A 19,619-nucleotide genomic window follows, 5' to 3' on the forward strand; every position below is an offset into this window, starting at 1 on the left:
CTAAAGCAAGGTTAGATACACGCTCGCACAGGTCAAAATAGGAGCAAAATCCAACAGATTAGCAGGACCGATAATTTACTTCTTCCATATCTTTCAGGCCACAGGAACTCAACAGAACTACCTGTGGTACTGAACGAACCAAAGCCAAATCATGGTGCCACTAGCACAATCAACATGCTTATACTAATTATTACTCTGATTCAGCATCAATAATAAAAAGCATGAAGGACTTTAGATATGGCAAATGGACAGAAGCTTCGAACCATAAAATCTTCTGTAGCTCATCTAAGATGATGGTACATGAGTACATGACAGACCTAGAGTGAAGGGCTGGTGGTGACTTGAAGGGGAAAATCACTCAGCCAGTACAACATTATTCGAACACCGTACAACTAGTTCCATCCAAGAAAAACAAAGAATCATGCCCCTCATGCTCACATTATCAAGCAGTTCAAAATTCATAACCACCAATACACAGAAAGAGAAACTCTGTAAAGTAGCAAGTGATTACTCCTGTATTTTCCCAGGGCACAAGGGCAAGAACCTGCTCACCCAAAACTGAGGTCTGAAGTGTTGGAACATCCATGCAAAGCGAACTATGTAAGCATCTCAGATGCACCCACAGCCATTGTTTTAGCATAATTACTCTCCTACGGTCATACCGAAACCAAACTTGTAATTCTTCTTACAATGGTCAATCTGCACCACAACATTGTTGACGAATATTAAACCTTGGGGCATTTATTTCTTGTTGATGTGTAGTTCAACAGGAAAAAGAAAACATATCTGCTGGAGTGCTGGAACTGATTGTGAGTCTTTATGTCATGCTTACCTCAGCAGAAAGAAGGAAGTTGACACCCATGTTCAATCTCTCCTCCAAGTATGCAGCAACAACACCATTCGAGTCAATTTTGCCTCTTAGACGGCACTGCAATAGAAGTTATTTCCGAAAAACTATGTGAAAGGAACTAAGTCAAAACAGAGGAAGATGAGGATCACATATAGCATCCTTGTGCTAATTATGGGGTAACTCATTGATAGAAACAAATTGGTGAAGAGATATATTATAGCTAATGCAATGTTATCAAGCACAAAAGAAGTATTTAAACACTGACCTGCCTAAGCAAGTAATCATAACCAAAGCTGGCAGTTACATCTTTCGACATTTGGTTATACATGAAGTCAGATGCGAGGGAAACCTGCAAATAGTGTAAACTTATTATAGTCAAGTCAACACTCAACAAAGCACACGAAAGCATTCTGCTGTCAAGGTGGATGCCCAACCTTCTCAGAAACTTTCTGGACATAACTCAAGGCAACTATTCCAGTGCTTGCAACTTGTAGAGTACCCACCTGAAATGTTTATAAGATAAATCAGTGATTATGTTGCATTCTCAAAAGCAACTCAGGTCCCTAGGTGCAACATAAGTGTGAGCTTTAAGGCTTCAAGCCACTAAGGTAAAGCTTAATGAGCTGAGCAATGATGGAATGGTGTTCTTATGTTCACTCCCTGACAATGTTAATTTCATACTTTCATTTTCCAACCAATTCACAAATCACAAAAAGCTAAGCTATTGAGGAAAGGAGGCCAACTGGGCAACCTACTCATACTCAGGGTTGAATATATAGCCACTATATCAGCAATCATCAACGATTGTAGAACAGGACAAATTTTTTTGACACATTTAAATTTAGATACAAAAATGAGTTCTACTATAAGCATGAAGCGCTTAGGTCAAATTTTCTGGCACATTTAAATTTTGATATAAAAACGAGTTTTACGGTAGCATGAAGCGCTCTATTCCTGGCCCATCCTTTTTTTTCTCAAGAACATTAACTGACATGTGGACCCACTGTCTGCGATAGCCAAAAAGAGGATGCGAGTACAGGGGTTCGAATGTGCGACCTTGCAGATGCAAAGGAATACAACTCCCCCGCTTGGCTAGCCGATCAATACTGTTTGACAACGGAATTTTCTTTTTCTTATTCATCTTTAAGAATATGAAGTTAAAACTATAGGATTTTTCCCATAGAAATTCCAATAATACATAGTATTGAGCCTATCAGCAAGCTTCAACAAAATCTTCAAAAGAAAAAAAATAAAGTTTACACAGATCATATTTCACTGGGCCTACAATGTTTACGCAGCTCATGTTTCACTAGGCCTACAATGCTACGACCAACATCTGACAGGAACCAGTCCGTGTTTGTGACTCCTTCAGACAAAAACATTGGATCCATCAATGATCATAGTTATTTGTTACTACCTCCATCCCAAAAGGAATGCGATTCTAAGTTTGGACTGGTTCAAACTACCTTAAGTCTGGCTAAGTTAAAAAAATATTATTAAGGTTTATGAACCCAAACAGATAAAAAAAAAAAGGACGTACCCAGTGCCGTAGGCTCCCGCACTGCGGGGTCTGGGGGAGGTTATTAGCGGGAGGTCTTTCCCACACATCGTGCAATGTGTAGAGGCCATCGCTCGAACCTGTGACCTCTCGGTTCACAGGCGGCAAGCACTACCACTTGCACCAGGCCACCCTTTTTATGAACCCAAACAGATAAATTATGAAATATATTTCATGGTAATTCTAATTTTAACCAATCGTAAATAATATTATATATATATAGATAGAAAGCTAGAATTGCATTTTGGGGGGGGGGGGAGTACACAAATTTCAGGTAGGTCGTGAACTGAGGATCTTCAGATCTGACACCAATAGCAATCTTAAAACTAAAAGGGACCACTAATTATGTCGACACATAGACACTAGAGAAGTCATTTTTGTATTAAACATGTAACTTCAAGAAAAAGCTTCTAATTGCTTAGAGAAAATCCTCAAATATCTCACAAACTCTTGAAATAAGGACACTACATGCTGGGTGATTACAACTCATGTAACTTTGAACATATTATAAGTTAATAACAAGTTCATCCCATGTTGCTAAATGACCAGGCAAAACATAAATGATTGCACTAGTTTCTTACCATTTTATCCGTATTATAGCGAGAGGCAAAACCAATTCCAGATTTCCTCTGGTGACCAAGCCAGAATATTTCAGTTCCCATTGATAGGTTGGGAGTAACACTCTGAAAAGTTAAGGTTCCATTGTCAGAAAATCTTAAAAATGAGTCTAGCTAATTGAAAGTACAAAAAATGCACACCATTCTTATGGACGAGAACGTGAACTTGCCTACTTCAATTTCAATACAGAGGAATCTGACAATAAAGAGTCATTTAATCAACAGGTGACACCTAGCAAAGTACAAAATCAACATGCCAGCCACAACCTTGATAATATGGGAAATAGTGAACGGTAGCATAACCTAATTTCAGTTGTAATTTGTAAATGCACAAATTTTACTGTGCCCAAGTTATCTTGAATCTAGCATGGAACCTAGCAACTCAATTTTAGACACCCTGTAAGAAAATATAATTTGTTTTCAAGTTTGGAAAACAATTGCAAGGTTCAAATACCAACAGCGCAGAGTTAGTTGATTCTTGGCATCCACATCATGAAGATAGCAAGAATGTAAGATAATCAATTGATGAAATTATGAGAATAAAGCAATCAGATAGTAAATGCTAAACGAAAAAGATATATAAGACTAAACAGATAAGCACATAACCAAAGGCCAGAGAATTGTCTGTCAGTAAAACAATCAAAGAGTCCTTTTTCTCATCAGCACTAAAAAAAGTATGATGGAGTCGAAACTTTAAAATAAATTGTGTTGCAAAAGTTTTTACCTGGATATAATTTGCACCATAGAATGCATTGTTTCCAATTTGAAATTGTGTTCGATAGTCACTTCCCTAAACAAATAAGTGAAGAGTTAACACAAGGACTAAATGTATGATAAAACTAGAAATAAAACAATAGCTTACCAATATATGCTAATAATAAAGTAATTGATCATAAATGCTTGAAAAACTGTAGCTGACTGAAAAGCCATTGGCAGGAATTGGTACCTTGTAGTCAAAGTTAAACATTCCTTGGGAGTAATGCGCCTCTTGGGTAAGCTGGGAAAACAGCAACCATCAGTAAAATAACGGAAAACAAATCATCAACAACAGAAAGGATTACCAGTGAACCAAAACTCATTGATCCATCTACCTGTGCATTTACTTTCAGCGTAAGATTTTCTGTCAAATCACATTTGACACGAGCATTGAGCCTTCCATCAGTCATCACCCTCCCAATGAGCATTAACTACAGATAATTTCATGCACCATAGCAAAACAAGTTAAGAAATACAACATTATGACAGATGCCACAATAATATTGAATACCATGGAACAAACCTTTGGATCTAAAAAGTTGGCACCAAACTCATAATGTGCAGTTGGAACTTTAATAGTTTCAGACGACTGGGCTGGAACTTCTAAGGAGCCCATGAAAACACTGTGGAAGCTGTTAGAATAACTGAACAGATAATAACATAAGATACTTTCCAACATTTATGTAATAATCCCACCTGTGGCTAAGAGAAAACTTTTGATTCAACCCTTTTGTAAAGTCAAACCTCAGTCCTTCAAAAAGTTCAGGTTTCAAAGACACTGCAAAAGGAGCATTTCAGCAGAGCTCAAGAAAGCAACACTACAGAAAAAATTAGAGTGTGTATGCACCAACAAAACAAAACAAGCAATCGGACTACATTCCAGGTTTGTTATTGTGTACTTGATCAAGCGATAATTATATGAACTACACAGTGCATTGATCCTGAGGTTAACCGTAGCTTGACGAGTGAGTGTGCAACATATATGATGAACATATGTACATATGATGGTATTCTATTCTTGTAATCTCAAATTCTTTGAACAGTACTGCAGTTCCACCATTCTACTCGACCATAAGTCCATAACATTTTTAGCTTCATGTTTTTCTTTCTCATATCTTTCTAATGCATTCATGAACAACATTTGATGTAGAGTTGTAGACTACCTTAAAGTCGAACTTGATGAAATACTTAAGAAAATGATTTAGTAAGATTTATTGAGGTTAGGAATACCAAAAAGGGGGCTTGCAAGATTGAACTGTATTTGTAGCTATACTCATCACCTATCAAAGTAAACTGAGTAATGTCAAATATATAAGGTAGTAGGAGTAGGAGTAGGACTAATAGAAATGCATGCGACTTCAGCCATAATAGCAAGCTGCCTCACACATCTGAATCTAAGATGTGCGAAGAGATTTTAGATGTTAAAGATGTGTGCATAACCTATTGCAAGAACTAAACAGCGAAGCAATCTGGAAATTGCCACAAAAATAGATTGTGTTTCACCTAAACTGTGCTACCTAGCCTAGCTGGCTACCAGCATACTTTTGTCTTAGTATATCAGAAAGCCATATTGACTATCAAGTTTTGTCTTCAAATTTTAAGGACTTTGCGTCACAAACTTGACAGGTAAGATGGGAAAATGGATAACAAGTCAATAAGGGGGTGTTTGTTTCTGCTTATAAGCGGATTCTCGGCCAAAATAATCGAGAATCCCACCCAAATGCCTAGATTAATTTTCGCTTACCTGGGAAGCCGCTTATCTGGGAAGCTCGGAATACACATGAACTTCGCTTTTCTCCAACGCGGCACCGGAGACGCGTACGTGATAATTGAGCGCTTTTTCCTCGCCTACCCCTGCCCCTCCCCGTCCATAGCTCACCCCCGCATCCTATCCTCCAGATGGCGTCGTCCGTCCCTGCTGTGGATCCACGCCGGCGCCCCCTACCCCCCCCCCCCCCACGCAGGAGCTGCGCCGCCGCCCCGGCAGCACCCCTGCCCGGATCTGCGCCGCCGCCCTGCAAGCCGCCCCGACGGAAGCAGCGCCTGGCGCCCCTACAGGCTCCCTTGCGGATCTGTGCCGCCACCCCTGCAAGCCCCCAACGCAAGCACCGTCCGGCACCCCTGCATGCTCCCTCCCTCTCTGCCTTTCCTCCCTCTCTTGTTTTTTACTCCCTGAATGCTGCGTACTGTTTGTGTTGCTACTAGATTCAATGAGTGTATTATTGGCTGCTAAATTGCACGTTCTGCTATATAGATGCTGCGCACAATTTTTTTTCTTTGAGGTACTTGTTGCTAGAACAAAATTTTGAATATAATTATGTAGTCAAGATACTCAAAAAATATATGAATTATTGGATTCTTCTTTTATTTAGCAAAAAATGAGATATCATCAGCCTCAAGGGTATTTCAGACATTTTACCACTCAAGTCAGAGAATCGACTCAAAATAATCAGGATTGCCAAACACCCAGCTTATCCAGACAGCCGATTCTCCAGACAGCTGGCTTATTTCAGAATCTTAATTCTCAGAGAAGCAAGGTCTAGAAAAGCGGAAACAAACAGGGCCTAAGTTATCTGGATAAGCAGGCAAAGCTCAGCCTAAAAATCGAAATATCTACTAGTTGCATGAACTTTTATTAAGGGTGAGGCATGGTGTCTATGAATAATTGCAATTTATAACAAGACATACCTGTCAAATGAAATAGTAAGAAAACATTAAAAAACGGCAACTATAGTGTAGTACGGCAAGTCTAAGCAGCATACAACAGAACTTAATGCCTGGGAGCAGATTGCAGAACGTGCCATAGTGACATATACAACAGCATCTCTTGCACTGCCATCACCGAAACCACCATGCGGGTTTTAAGACGCACACATCGTTGCTGTGCAAAAATGGCAATAAACAAAGCACTGAAGCACCACACAGTTCTTAAGGCGCACACGGTACAACAATGGCAATCAACGAAGCACTGAAGCACCACGCGTTTCAGATCCAACAGCAAAGCCGGCAGACATATAAAGCAGCAACCTAGCAATCGGTCCGCGCCAAGCGATTCTATAGCAGCCAAGCAACAAATTCTATCACGGGACGCCAACAAAACGAGGGCACGCGAATACCATGTAGCAATTACCCAATGCCGCAGCAGCAGCACTTCACACAGACTAGCTGGTTAAGAAGGTAAAAGCTGGAGGGATAAGGGGACGAACTGAGGGCCTCGCGCTGGATCTCCTCGAAGGGCACGGGGCAGGGGAGGTTGAGGTAGTCCACCTTCTCCTCCTTCTCCTCCCCCTGCGGCCTCGGCGGGAGGATCCCGGCGAGCCCCGGCCCATACGGCGGCGCGCCCGCCTGGGACTGGGCGGGGGGAGGCGGCGGCGGCACAGCAGCGGAGGCGGCGGATCCCATGGCGGCGGAACCCTAGGTCGAAGGGGTTTGGGTTTGTGGCGCTCGGCTCGGCTCGTCGCTGGCCTAGTGTCGTCTCCCACCTCGCGACGCGGGGCGGCGGGGCTTTTTCAACAAACCCCTCCGCTTCTTTTCGTATCTGCTTGGCAAGGCCGCTGGCCGCTGCCTTTGGCCCTTTGCCCATGTTGTGCGGGTTTTGGCCTTTTGGGAGGGTTTCCTCCAGGGTTTGTGGGGGCCTACCGTCAGCGGGACAGAGAGAGATGAGAATTGAGAATAGGAGACGTGCTTGGAACTTGAAGAGGTGTTCCTTCAAAAAAAAAAAAAGAGAAGGGAAGATCTTGATATAACTGTCTGGAGCCAGGACAAGTGATCTACTACTATATGCAAGAGGAACACCGTAAATTCATAATTTATAGTACATTTTAATTTATTCCCTAGATTATTACCATGATCTAGTTTTCTCTCTCTCTCATTAAGAACATTTTGTCCTCTAACTTTCAATACCATCCGGGACAAATCGTTGTGTTACAGGTCATCTCATCCAGTTCCATGTAGGATTTTTTTCGGTTTAAAAAAAACATGTAGGATTTTTGATGATGTGGAGGAGAAAGGGAAGGAGAGAGAACGAGATGGTTGCTTCACGAAACAACTACCTCATAAGCTAAAATTGAGGACTATAAGACCGCTTACTAACCATTGTATGAGTAGTTGTTGATATGCAACTCACAATATTCCGATTTTTTTCATTCCACATATTAAGGAATATAGCATTATATGAGACAACAAAAAAGATAACTCATTACAAAGGTCTCAGTTAAGTCGTCTCAAGACATGTCAATGCATGAGACCGTCTAGTAGACAAATAGACGACAACAATACTTACTCAAGTTGTTTTTCACATCTAGTAAAGTGATTTGGATGTGGACATGAAAAGGCATACTGACTAGTATCTCCCTTGCTCTCTTCCTCACGTCTTATCTCTCCTTTTCTCAGTTTTCCCAAATTCCATCACCATGATGTTCAAATCGTGCCTGCATCCGCGACCACCAGCGCACTCATCCTTGCTGCCAAGGGCAAGGACTTCCGACCAGGCCGGGATGAGCATGACGACACATCACTTCCATCTCCATGCATATGGACAACGTGATATGTGCATCTCTCTCAAAAGACACACAGCCGGGTTGGGCCTAGCCTGTAACTGTTTGAGCAGCGAAATACCGGCCTGGGCCTGGCGCTTACACGCGCAATTTGGAACAGGTCACCAGCCAGCCCAGCCACAAATAGGCTTTACTCCCAAGTCTCAAATGCAAAGATGTCCTGGGCCTGGCGCTTATACGCGAAATTTGGGCGGTTTTTTTTATTTTCGTTTTTTATAAAAATATATTTTTGATTTGGAAATTTACAGGAACATACCCCGGCCGCCCGGCTGCCGGGCGGCAGGGGTTTTTATGAAAAAAATTTCGCGGAGAAAATTGCGCAGAGGTCTCTGGGGGCCGGTCACCCGGCAGTGGGGCGGCCGGCTCCTCAGGCCGCCCCGCTGCAGGGCGATCGGATCTCCCACCCTTATATAAGGGTTGGCTGGTCCCCCCACCCCTCATTTGCATCACTAAAATTCCAGAAACCAAGAAAAAAGAGGGAGGGAGGGACAGAGGCAAAGCCCTGCCGGATTTTCGAGCCGGCGACTGCAGTTAACCAAAATTCTTCTACGCTTTACTAATAGATTATGTTGTAATTATTTTTATTGAAACAGTAGATTAGCAATCAATTTAATATCATGATTGTGTGTCCAGATATGTCGAGCAAGCTTCGTTTTCAAGTACATTATGGTGACGGATATATTTCTCATGATGCGTATGGAGTAGATCTATCAGCTTTTCATCGAAGAGAGTGCGGAATAGATAAACCCTTAGACATGAGTTTTGGTTCCATACGCAAATGGCTTCACGAGATATTCAATGTGAATACAAAGACTCATTTCCTAACCGTACAGACTGTGACGAATTGGAGAACTGAAGGGGATTTCTGAGAGTTGATGCTTATAGCAAACACCGAAGAATGACGGACTTACATGCAAGCAGCTCTTGACCACGGGTAGCCTCTTGCAATGCTAATTCAGATTCACCAGAAGGCAGCCCATTTCGGTGAAGGGTCAACAACTACATCATCTCATATGAACCAAGCAGTGGAACAAGAAAGTAAAAATCAGAACATACATGTCACAGAACCTGAGCCGCAAGGTATGGCTGATCAGGTAGGAGAAAAAGAAGATCAGAACGTGCATGTCATTCAACCTGAGCCGCAAGTTTTAGCTGATGAGGGGGAGCGGATACCTGGAATAGTGGAAGCTGTACAGAATGAAGACCAAGAGGCTCGAATGATGGAAGAATGTGAGGACTCATCAGACGATGAGGACTACCTGTTGCTAGGTGAATGGCGAGACAAGGGTTTTGGAAATCCAGTGATACAGAATATTAGGAGTAATGAGTACGAATACAGAGAGAATGAGGTTGTGCAGGGGGCAAAGTATCCTAGCATTGAAGCTGCGAAAGATGTTGTGAAGCTTTGGGCTATATCGTTGAGGAAGGAATTCAGAGTTGTGAAGTCTATCAGCAAAGAATATGAGGTGAAGTGTGTCAATGGCGATTGTACATGGCGAGTACATGCCTACAAGGGCAAGTACAAGATACACTGAGAGTCTTCAATTGTTACACCACATACATGTAGATTAACTGCTGTTGCGGAAACTCACCGTAACATCACATCCACTTTCGTGGCCAAGAAGATGTATGGGGTGATTCTGGACAAAATTGATTATGAGCTAAAATTGATAATTAGGGACATCGACGACCGTTTTCAATACAAAATCAGCTATGCAAAGGCTTGGCGGGCAAAACAAAAGGTGTTTGAGATGAGATTCGGCACATATGAGGCATCATATGATAATCTGTCTCACATGCTGTCAGCAATTGTGCAGAGAAATCCTAGAAGCGCGGCTGATACCTACATTGTACCGAGTTTAGATGGGGGACCTGGGTTTCTGCTTCGTGCTTTCTTCTGCCTTGGTGCATGTGTGAGGGCATTTATGTATTGTCTTCCTGTTGTATGTATTGACGGCACATTCTTGACAGGAAGATATAAGGGGACAATACTGACAGCGATTGGAGTTGATTGCAACAAGCAGGTGGTTCCCATCGCCTTTGCTTTTGTTGAGAATGAGAACATAGAGAGCTGGTACTGGTTCCTTGAACGTGTGAAGATTCATGTTGTTGCTGGAAGGCCTGATGTTTGCCTCATCAGTGACAGATATGCTGGTCTTCTAGCAGCAATAAGGCAACTACATGAAGGAAGTCGAGGACAGCCTCCTCTATGGCCAGATGTTGTGAGTAGGTGGTGCATAAGGCATATGGGTGCAAACTTTTATGAGCGCTTCAAGAATAAGTAACTTATGAATTTGTTCAAGAGATTGTGCACTCAGAATCAGCAGCGGAAGTTTGATGCATTGTGGCAGGTGCTAGATAACATGTGCGCCGAGTTGCTAAAGGAACAGGCCTCAACCTCCAGCCGGAGATGTTCCGACGGCGGACCTTTCACACAGTGGATTAAGGATGCACCTAAGGAGAAGTGGTCAATTCTATACGATACTGGTGGTCGTCAATATGGGATCGAGACAACCAACCACGCAGAGTGTTACAATATGGTAATGCGTCATGTTCGTGGATTTCCTCTTGTTGGCATAGTTGAGTTCATCATGTACGGATGCACAAGGTACTTCGGAGAGCGGTACCAGGCAGCTGCTGTCTTACTTAATGATCCAGGAGTGACTTTTTGTAATAAGGTCACTAACTATATGAAAGAAAAGATTGAAAAGGCTCAATATCACAGAGTGGTCTCCATGGGCACAAAGGATCAAAGGTTTGAGGTTTCATTCAAGGACAGGACAGGGCAGGGTGTCCGCAGACAAAGGGTCATTCAGGATTGCTTGATAACGCCGGATGGCAAGGTTTTTTTACAGATGCAAGAAGCCACAGCTTCTTCACTTACTATGCTCCCATGTCATTGCGGCATGTTCAGAATCTGGTTTGGATCCTGGGGTTTTTGTTTCATAATATTACAGAAAAGAAACTGCTGTGCACACTTGGGGCCATGAGATATATGGCATATGCAGTCTAGGATCATTCACTACACCAAATATCTCTCCAATGTACATTCCCAATCCAGATGCTAGGAGAGGGGTAGGTCGACGGCAGACACTTCGTATCCGTAATGGAATGGATGAGTCTGAGGCAGGAAAGAAGAAAAAAAGATGCAACCTGTGTGGAGCAGATGGTCACACTTACAAGAAGTGCCCTAAAATGTAACAAGATAATGCTGGTGCTGAGGTTGGACCTTCTGGAAATCCCACCGATGGATTGCCTGTGGATTTTGGAGTCCGTCGCGTCTAGATTTCGTTATGTGTGCATATGTATTTGAACCAGATATATGGATATGTATTCCGACCTATATGTGATAATTACATTTCGTTATGTATGGATATGTATTTGCACCAAATTGTAGCAGGTAATATTACGAAGGTATTTGTGTAGTAAGATTTCTTGGTTGCAATTCTAAATGTGTAGGTTGGTTCAATTAGATTACTCACTGAATGTAGTGTACTGAAAATAGAAGGGTAGTTACGAATCATAAATTTTCGGTTTGCAATACAGTTTTGTAAACAATGCTACGATTACAAAGCAGAGGCCTAAGGCGTTCGTACTACTAGGTACTTGAATAATGAAAAGTATGGCATGTGCAACACGATAACCTCGTGTTGTGAGTAAACCTAACGTGCCTTAGGAAATGTAAAATGTCAGGATTACATGGTAGTGCTTTACTGAGTGCACCGGGGATATTTTCCCTTCCTAATAGCTTCAGACCCTACTTCCTTAGCATGGCGGGCCCTCTCTCGCTTCCTCTCCCTATCAGCTTCACGTTCCTCTGCCTTCTGACGTTCCACTTCTGCAATCCTCTTCTGAATCTCTTCCTGGTTTTTCTTGCGCTTCTCCTCCATCTGTTCTTCATGCAGCATTCGTTGCCACCTTTGTGCAGCCCACCTTGCTTGACGCTCCACGTGGTCCTTATCCTGCTGAGATTGCTCGGTGTCTAACCACTGCACGAAATCACATAGAGGCGGTGGAGTATTTCCCCAAATCATGTTAGAAGTCATTACTAGATCTGAAAGTGACAAACTCTGATAGTGTTTTGTAGTACCTTTGCTCGGTCTTTGCCGTAATGCTTGGGCGGGTCGTACTCGTAATTCTCGCACATGAAGAATCTCTTGCTAAAGTCGTCCCCCAAAACCCTTGATTTCATTAGTTTGCACAATGATCCGCAAAAACACATAGGCATCTGGACTCCTTGGGGGACTGTTTCTGTCACCTTACTCCATGGAATGTAGGTGGATCCTGAGGATGCCATGGTGTAGAGCCCTGGCAATTACAAGTGAGCAATCAGATTGCTAATATACTATATCAACGCTAATCATTATCAGTAACTACACCTAAATGTACCACTAATCACTCCTAATAATAATTAAACTGATTGCTAAATTACTGTTTCAACAAAATACTTTCTACAATTTTCTAATATTTTCTAAAATTTTTAATATTATCTTCCAATTTTTAAGACTTTCTAATACTTCTCTAACAATTTTCTACTACTTTATAATACTTAATCTAACACTAAATGTACTGTATCAACGCTAATCATTACAATTAACTACACCTAAATGTACCACTAATCACTCTTAACAATAATTAAATTGATTGCTAATCTACTGTTTCAACAAAAATAATTACAACATAATCTATTAGTAAAGCGTAGAAGAATTTTGGTTACCTGCAGTCGCCGGCTCGAAAATCCGGCAGGGCTTCGCCTCTGTCCCTCCTTCCCTCTTTTTTCTTGGTTTCTGGAATTTTAGTGATGCAAATGAGCGGTGGGGGACCAGCCAACCCTTATATATGGGTGGGAGATCCGGTCGCCCAGCAGCCGGGCGGCCAGGGCCGGCCGCCCCGCTGCCGGGCGACCGGCCCCAGGGACCTCCGCGCAGCGGGGCGGCCGGGGTATATTCCTGTAAATTTCTAAATCGAAAATATATTTTTGTAAAAAACAAAAATAAAAAAACCGCCGAAATTTGGAACAGGTCGGCACCAGCCAGCCCAGCTACAAATGGGCTTTACTCCCAACTCTCAAATGCAAAGAAGTAGACAAAAAACGGGCCTTCCGGCAATTCGTCATCCTCCTCGCTTCAAGAGCCCTCGCCGGCGGAGGGGAGGAGAGGGATCAAATCGGTGGCGGGATTGTTTTTTCCTTCCTTATTTTCTAATCTTTATTAGCTGGGGTTAGATTTGTATGGTTCCAGTATAATATGGGCCGCGTCTTTTGCTCCATAGGCTGATGGCGGAGTTGTTTTTTTTATAATATGCTTCTGTATTTCTTAGGTAAGGGAAACATACGGATACATATAGGAGTACATAAACGTATGCAAAGGATACAAAGACAGCTGAATCAACCTAACTTCGGAAAGGACCCTAAACAAATAAGATATTACACAGAAGTCCCTGGACCCTTCCTGAACCCCCAGGAAACGAACTCCTCGCCGCCGGCCATCACCACTAGGGAAGAAGACGCTCCACACCATGAATTGGAGAAGCCCCTTTGCACACATGCGTTGAATGGAGTCGCAGTAGAGAAGAAGGCCATCGGTTGTCGAACATCGATCGGGCATGCGCCCCAACTCCTCCAGTCCCCGGATCTGGGCTCGCAGTCGACGACCACCGTCGCCGAGGTAGAACCAAACCAGATCCGGCCACCCATCCTCCACCAAACTCTCAGCAAGCCTTGAATCCCGACGAGCAAAATGCCTGTGGACTCACCAGACGACGAGCCGCTCGCTGCAGACTCCCGTACGAAACTCGCCGACCTTGCTACCGACGCCGAAGTAAAGCGCCACCGGAACGAGGAACGGGCCGCGAGAACTTATTCTCCAGCGCTGCTGCTGCCATCGCCTTGCCGACGTCGCCCAGAAAAACTTGCCAAAGAGGAGCTCGCCCCCGGCAAACCCTAGCTCCGCCGACGACCACCGCCGGCGAGCACGATCTAGGACTAGGTATATTAGCTAGCCTATTTACATCCGCATGATGATTCCCCGGCCATCCTCCCTCTCCGGTGCCGAACTGGCCGCCGGAGAGGGGATGGGCCGACGGAATCCCCGTCGGAACACGGCGTCGCCTGCTTTTCGCCCTTTCCTGTAGCAGCTAGAAGAGGCAAGAAGCAGCGAGAGGCAGCCTCGCTATGCGACGCGCGCTTGAGTTGGGGGAGTTGGTGAAGCTGCAGGCGGTGTTGGTAAACTGGTGAGCTCCTCTTTGGAGGCAGTCCATGAAGAATAAAATGGCCTTAGGCAGCAATGTGCCTCAATTTGAGGCCTTTCTTCCTCCCTATTCCAGCTCCAAGTGAGCGACGACGTCGTGGGGATGACTATAACTTCGGGCTGAGCTTCTTTAGCGGGAGCCGGGAGCTGCTTCGACATCTCCGATGATTTCCCCGTCTCCACTAATGCTGGCAGAGGGAAATTTGTCTACCAGCTCGTTTCAAAACCGGGTTGGATCTTAGCTACCACATGTTCTATTGGCTTGCCTCCTGTCAGACCCGGGCCCACAGGACTGTGCACACGGCATAGATATGAGGAAGATTCCGGATACACACAAGGAAGGAAGAAATCGTACTCCTCCTAGGACTCTATATTGTAACCCTCCTAGGACTCCTATCTTGTAAACCGACTAGGATTCCACCCCCTGGACTATATAAAAGAGGGCGGGGTACCTAGATCGGTATGAACCAACAGATAGCTAGATTGCTCAACAGAGCTCAACACCCTAGCGCAGGGCGCAATATACCAAACCACAACTCAGGACGTAGGGTATTATGCTATTCCGGCGGCCCGAACCTGTCTAAATTTATGTCTTGTGTCCTTGCGTTTACCTTCAAGTTCCAGATTCGGCGATCCGCTCCCAACAATCTCCTACCTTAGGGTATCCCAAGGTTGGCGAGCGGTAAAAATACCGACAGTTGGTGCCCACCGTGGGGCCGATCGTCATGATCATTGGGAGAGCTTGAAGGACCTTTTAATCAATCTAACTAGACAGGATCATATCTGATCCGAGCAGATCAAGTGGCGGCTTAGCATCAATGGAGTTGATTTTCCACACCATGGCTCACTGGGTTCGACAGCTTGTTTCGATCTCGTCGACAATAGTGCATATTGTTGACAGCCAAATTTGGCAAGTCAGAGGCCGACCGGTCAGACCGGTCGGGCCGACCGGTCAGACCGGTCTGCCTAGTTTTAGTCCGAGTATGAATTGTTTTATTTGTGGAAACTTTGTGTAATCCGACTTGGAAAAGGGGTACGACTTCCCCGGCCTATAAATATAAAGGCTAAGGCTGATTGAGGAATTCCCAATCGAATCAATAAAAAATACATCTACTTTTTGTTCCTCTCAAACCCTAACTTTTCCAAACCCTAATTTGTTGTTCTTCTCGCGTCACGGCGACATTTGAAGGCGTTCTGAGTGGCCTTGCCGACCTCAGGGCAACCCTAGCCGCGCGAGCTCCGAGGGGGTCCCTCCCGAGCTTGCGTTTCTAGGTCTTCGTGACGTTTTGCACTCGACCAGTCAGACCGGTCGGCAGAATCGCTCAGACCGGTCCTGGGCGTTCTAGCGCATTCGAGTGTGTTGGCACGATTCTGTCAACATACTTTTTTGCAACTCCGCTGGGGATAGATTAATCTAGTTTTAAAACTGATCTAATCTAATCCTCGAAGAAGATGGGCTCTTCAGAGATCAGAAAGGAGAATATCATCACAGCTATGATGGAGGAGCTCAACGAAGAGGAGCGCAAGGCCTACCTTCTTGTGGAGGAGCACGTCAAGGCTCAATTCCTGAAGGGCTTCAAGAGGGATCGTGGTGGCCTCGTCAAGAGGGTGGAGGAGTTCGTGCTGCCGTCTCTCAAGCTTACCAAGGACAAGATTGAAGAGATACCCAATGTAAGCCTTTCTCCCTCTGATATGTTTGATAAGATGTCATCCATGATGGATCAAAAGATTGTTGCTGCACAAGCCGCTACAGGTGACGTTTTAATTAAGTTGAGTAGTGATATTGATGAACTTAAAGGTAAAAAACCTATGTTAGATCCTAACTCATCAGATCCGAGTTCGGCTACCCCTGAGTTCACATCTGGACCATTCTATGGTATGCCGCCGAACTCGTTCCCAGGGCAAACACTGCCACCGTCGACCATGTGCACTGCACCTACCGGACAAGTCCCACAGACCGGTCTGACCGGTTACCCAGTGCCGTCGCCGACGCCTCTCGAAATAATTCCAGGTTTGGCTGCCCCTGGGCGAACCAATGAGCTGTCACTGTATGCACCACCTCGTACCACTGTTGTAGCAGGGGGGTCACAAGGATCTGGGTCTAACCAAGGACTGATCCCAAATTCTTCACAGACGATGACACATGGAAATCCGAATGCACATCATCGATTTTCTGAGTTTTATACCAGCCAGCACTATCAAGCCGATCTCCTTAAATTCAAAGAAGATCTAGCTAATGCGATTAAGAGTAAGCTTGGGGTGGATATGGGTACTACGCGTTTATATCAAAAACCTTATCCTGCCGAATTTGATTTTGTTTCTTTTCCTGCTGGTTGGCGTATTCCTGAGTTTACTAAATTTAATGGTGATGATTCTCGTACAACTTGGGAGCACGTTAGTCAATATGTCTTGCAGTTGGGAGAAGCCGGTTTCAATGATGCTTTGCGTGTGCGTTTATTTTCTTTATCTTTGACTGGAACGGCTTTCTCTTGGTTTTCCTCGCTTGCTCCTAATTCTATTCGCAATTGGGCTAAGTTGGAGTATAAGTTTCATGATCACTTCTTTAGTGGGGAAACCAAAGCGAAATTGTTGAACTTAACATCGATTAAGCAAGGCCGTGATGAGTCTGCTTCGGATTATTTTAAATGGTTTAAAGAAATTAAAAATCGGTGTTTTAGTTTGATGATTTCTGAGAAAGATTTGGCGGATTTGGCATTTAATGGCTTGTGTTCTTATTTGAAAGAAAAACTTGAGGGCTTTGAGTATCATACGGTGAATTTCTTGCAAGTCAAAGTCATGGGTTTAGAGTTTAAGCTTAAAAATGCCAAGGATACTTTCAAGCCTCATCGGTCCAACACGCATATCCTTGATCATGATTCAGATAATTCGGACGATGACAGCAAGGAAGTATATGCTACTGAATTTGTTTGGCCATCAAAGGCCAAACCCGGTTCAGTTCCGTCTCTTAAGCCGATTCAAAAGAATCGGCAAGAGGAACTAAAATTTACGTTTGATGTTTCTAAGTGCGATCGGATTTTTGATGAATTACTTAAAAATGGTAACATCCGATTATCACATGCTATTCCATCTCCCGATGAGCTCAAATGACATGCGTACTGTAAGTGGCATAACTCTACATCTCATGCTACTAATGGTTGTAATGTTTTCCATCGACAGGTACAATCGGCCATTAATGAAGGACGATTGGTACTTTCTGAGATGCAAATTGATAAAGCTCCTTTTCCTGTTCATACACTGGAATTGAACAATCCAAAGGTGCTCATTCGGCCGGAACAAGCCGAAGGAGCTAAGGGGAAGAATGTTGTCATCGGTGACCCAAGACCGATGAATACAAGTGATAAGATTCTTGCCAGGGAGGTTATCAAAGAGAAGACTGATGATGGCAAGGATACTCTGAAGATCATCATCAGAAATCCAAGGCTCGGGGGCAAGGAAGTTCTCCACTAGAAAATCGGTCTAATGCTCAAGCACGACCGGTCAGACCGGTGCCTCCGACCAGTCAGACCGGTTCGGCTGGTCAGACCGGTCCGGGCGGTCAGACTGGTGCATCCAACTGGTCAGACCGGTCTGGTGACCTTTCCCGGACTTTCAAGCCAAAGCGTCCGGAAGTGGGTACTTGGAAGACCAACGAGGTGAAGGTGCAGGGAAGAGCTGCCAATCATAAGCCCACCTTCAATCAGTTGTTGAACAAGTACACAAAGGCCGTTCAGAAAGATCGGCTGCTAAAAAAGAGACCGCGATCACCACCGCGCCAAGATCATCCAGTGTCCCCAAGGAGGGAATCCAGCAGGCGCAGAGGTGATGTTGTCACATTGTATCCTCCCCAGAAGATGTATGCCACCATGCCATGGGTGCCACCAGCGTCAAATGCAATAAATCCGGCGTGGGAGCATGAGGGTATATGGATGTTGTGTTTCCCGATGCCATATCCTCCGCATTAACAAGGGGAAAACTCCAGAGTACCTGTGCATGACCGATTGGGACCATGCCAATCTGGTCCAGTGCGGCAGACTGCACCGGTCAAACCAGTCGCCACTGACCGGTCAGACCGGTCTCATCAGAGACCGAGTCAAGCTCCTGTTCCAAGGTTCGAGTATCACATCAAGGAGAAGAAGGAGGAGCAGAAGCTTGTTGTTGATCCAGAGAAGCCTAAAACCGATGTTGTTGTTCAAATCGGTGAAATCGAGGTGCCCATAAAGGATACGGGCAAAAAACTGATGGACATAGAGAAATTGGTTGATGTTCCTGCGCAAAAGCCGGTCATGGCCAATGATCATGAGGCCGATAGTAGCAAGAGCGCAGTAGACAAGTACCATCAGCCTAGGTGGTGCCCTTCGGGTTTGACTCATACACAGAAGAGGAAGCTGCAGCGCCTTCACAACAAAGAAAAGAAGGAGCAGGAGGAAGAGAAGATGAGGGATGGGGACTTCAACAGATACAAACTCATGTTCCCTCAAGGCAAGGTTTGGAAGATCAAGACGACTGTTCAGCCAGCCAGACCAGTCGAACCGCCGCAGCCGACCGCTCAGACTGGTGGAGCCCAGTGCAGATCCAGCAGCCGAATCGGCGCCACCCATTTTGGTTCCTCTTATTGATGAAACCCCAGCAGTTCCTCCAACAGCAGAAGACGAGGAATTGGTGGATTACGAGGCATCTCCGGAGCATGCCAACTTGGAAGTCAATGTGGTGCACTTATCTTCAGATTACTTTGTGGTTCCAGAGGAGGACATGGCTCATCTTCAGTTTGGGCCCCGTGAGGCTGTGTTCCAGAAGCCAAGCGAAAAGGATAATCAAACTTAAGGCTCTTTACATGAGGGGACACATCAACGGGAAGCCGGTAACTCGCATGCTAGTAGATGGTGGGGCCATTGTAAATCTTATGCCCTACTCGTTGTACAAGAAGCTCGGCAGCCAAGACGAAGACTTGATCAAGATGAATATGATGGTCAGTGGCGTCGGTGGAAGCGAGCCCCTTAGCGCCAAAGGAGTTGCTTCCATGGAGCTCACTATTGG

General features: G+C 44.6%; 1 protein-coding gene across 1 annotated transcript; it reads right to left on the bottom strand.

Annotated features, from left to right (window-relative positions):
- Positions 1–210: 210 nt before the first annotated feature.
- On the bottom strand, positions 211–7,316 carry LOC120688478 (mitochondrial import receptor subunit TOM40-1-like). Its single transcript, XM_039970813.1, has 11 exons — positions 6,988–7,316; positions 4,478–4,559; positions 4,305–4,404; positions 4,117–4,212; positions 3,972–4,022; positions 3,750–3,815; positions 2,990–3,091; positions 1,285–1,353; positions 1,116–1,199; positions 833–928; positions 211–699 (listed from the first exon to the last, which is right to left on the bottom strand). Exons 1-11 carry the CDS (start codon positions 7,181–7,183, stop codon positions 643–645), a joined length of 999 nt encoding a protein of 332 aa, XP_039826747.1. The 5' UTR covers positions 7,184–7,316; the 3' UTR covers positions 211–642.
- Between the last annotated feature and the right edge of the window lie 12,303 nt (positions 7,317–19,619).

This window comes from Panicum virgatum, chromosome 9N, assembly GCF_016808335.1.
Source record: "Panicum virgatum strain AP13 chromosome 9N, P.virgatum_v5, whole genome shotgun sequence".
Taxonomy (NCBI): Eukaryota; Viridiplantae; Streptophyta; class Magnoliopsida; order Poales; family Poaceae; genus Panicum; species Panicum virgatum.

Excerpts from the sequence above, each read along its gene's own strand:
- LOC120688478 (XM_039970813.1), bottom strand. The coding sequence starts at position 7,183 with ATGGGATCCGCCGCCTCCGCTGCTGTGCCGCCGCCGCCTCCCCCCGCC. Across the intron at positions 4,023-4,116 it reads CGCTGAAAGTAAATGCACAG|CTTACCCAAGAGGCGCATTA; the intron begins GTAGATGGATCA and ends CTGTTTTCCCAG. Across the intron at positions 929-1,115 it reads ATGATTACTTGCTTAGGCAG|TGCCGTCTAAGAGGCAAAAT; the intron begins GTCAGTGTTTAA and ends CTTCTATTGCAG.